The sequence below is a fragment of the Anopheles bellator genome, unplaced genomic scaffold (assembly GCF_943735745.2).
Source record: "Anopheles bellator unplaced genomic scaffold, idAnoBellAS_SP24_06.2 scaffold00960_ctg1, whole genome shotgun sequence".
Lineage (NCBI taxonomy): Eukaryota > Metazoa > Arthropoda > Insecta > Diptera > Culicidae > Anopheles > Anopheles bellator.
Genome location: NW_026685084.1, coordinates 1 through 1,360, shown reverse-complemented (window position 1 = coordinate 1,360; position 1,360 = coordinate 1). Strand labels below are relative to the sequence as shown.

Here is a 1,360-nt window from a genome sequence, read left to right as displayed (position 1 = left end):
CCAGCGAACTGGCCACCATAGTAACGCATTGTATCGGCGGGGTGGATTGATTTGGAGTGCTTCATGTTTGGGGACCAGCCCAAATGGGCCCGGAGCTCCGTTGTGGGTGCGAAAAAATACAGGAAAATATTTTTATTTCTCTTCCAGTCACGCTCAAGGCCGAAACCGCGTACCCAACAACGTGGCCGGTGACCGGCCCCCTTCTTCCGAGGGTACTTAATAAGGGACTGAAACATTCTTGCGTTCGGGCCTTGGTTCTTCGCCCCCAACCTTCCTGTGCATATCATTTTCCGTGCCCGGCCGTTCCCGGGCCACATCCGGAGGTCGATATCGCGCTACTTTGGCCGCACCGTGCTTGTGTCGTGCCGTCGGTGACTGTTCGTCGGGAAGGGTGATATGCGCTGTGGCGTATGGGAACAGGGATTAGCCTCGGGAGCGAGGGGGTCACTGCTGTGGATGACCACGGCAGGGGCGGTGTTGTAGAAAGAAATTGACACAGATAGGGGAGAGATTTTCTAACCCATACAATTCCGTTATGGGACGTTGTGATTGTTGTTATTTTTACTACTACGGTCCCGGCCAACTCGGGGTCGAATGGCCGCCGGCGTTCGGCATCGGTCACAGTTGTAGATTGGTGCTCGAGCGCACAGCATAACTAGCTTCCTCTTCCGATTCCGACCGATTACCATTCTTCTGCTTCTCGTGCTCTCGGATATCCTCCGACGGTATACCTTCCATGCCGTAGATTTCAATCACTATGTTTGACCGATTCGGCAGGGAGTTGGGCACTTTGTCGATCGATTCGTTATGCACCTGCATACAGTGTATGGAGAGACCGGGTCCCGTATACAGCTTTTTGTGGCAAATGTCGCATCTGAAGTGTTTCGCTTTCTGATGCTGGACCAGGATTTTTTCGTCGTCAAACTCCCGATTGCAGTACCTGTGGCACGAGAAAGGCACGATTTTCGCGCAGTTCCGCTAAGGAAAAGTATCATACACACCATGCGGCCAAGGGGTCGATGGAAGCGCACAAACAAACGTTACATAATCAACATTTGCGCGAGAGTTATCGGGCCCTTTGGGTATTTTGCTTTGTGAAAAGTCAGCCAGTTAATTCATTTAAATTGATGGTCAAACAAACTCAAGACGTTTATCGATTATGTGACGTTGAAATGGCGGAACATGGGGTTGTAATACATGTTAAAGGATACCAGCACCAGGGCTTTGACACCTTCTTCTTTCGTTCCATTGTTTCGAGCCGGTTGTAGAAAGCTTGACTAGGTAAGATTCACCAGGAGTTTGCCAAATTCACATAAAAACCGACCCTAAAGAGCTCAACATGAAAGGTATACTTCGATGG

At 50.2% G+C, this 1,360-nt stretch overlaps 1 protein-coding gene across 1 annotated transcript; it reads right to left on the bottom strand.

The window, feature by feature from the left end:
* Positions 1-543: 543 nt before the first annotated feature.
* Positions 544-1,340, bottom strand: LOC131214452 (BUB3-interacting and GLEBS motif-containing protein ZNF207-like). Its single transcript, XM_058208824.1, has 2 exons — positions 1,212-1,340; positions 544-940 (listed from the first exon to the last, which is right to left on the bottom strand). The coding sequence occupies exons 1-2, from the start codon at positions 1,247-1,249 to the stop codon at positions 619-621; spliced, it is 360 nt and encodes a 119-aa protein (XP_058064807.1). The 5' UTR covers positions 1,250-1,340; the 3' UTR covers positions 544-618.
* Between the last annotated feature and the right edge of the window lie 20 nt (positions 1,341-1,360).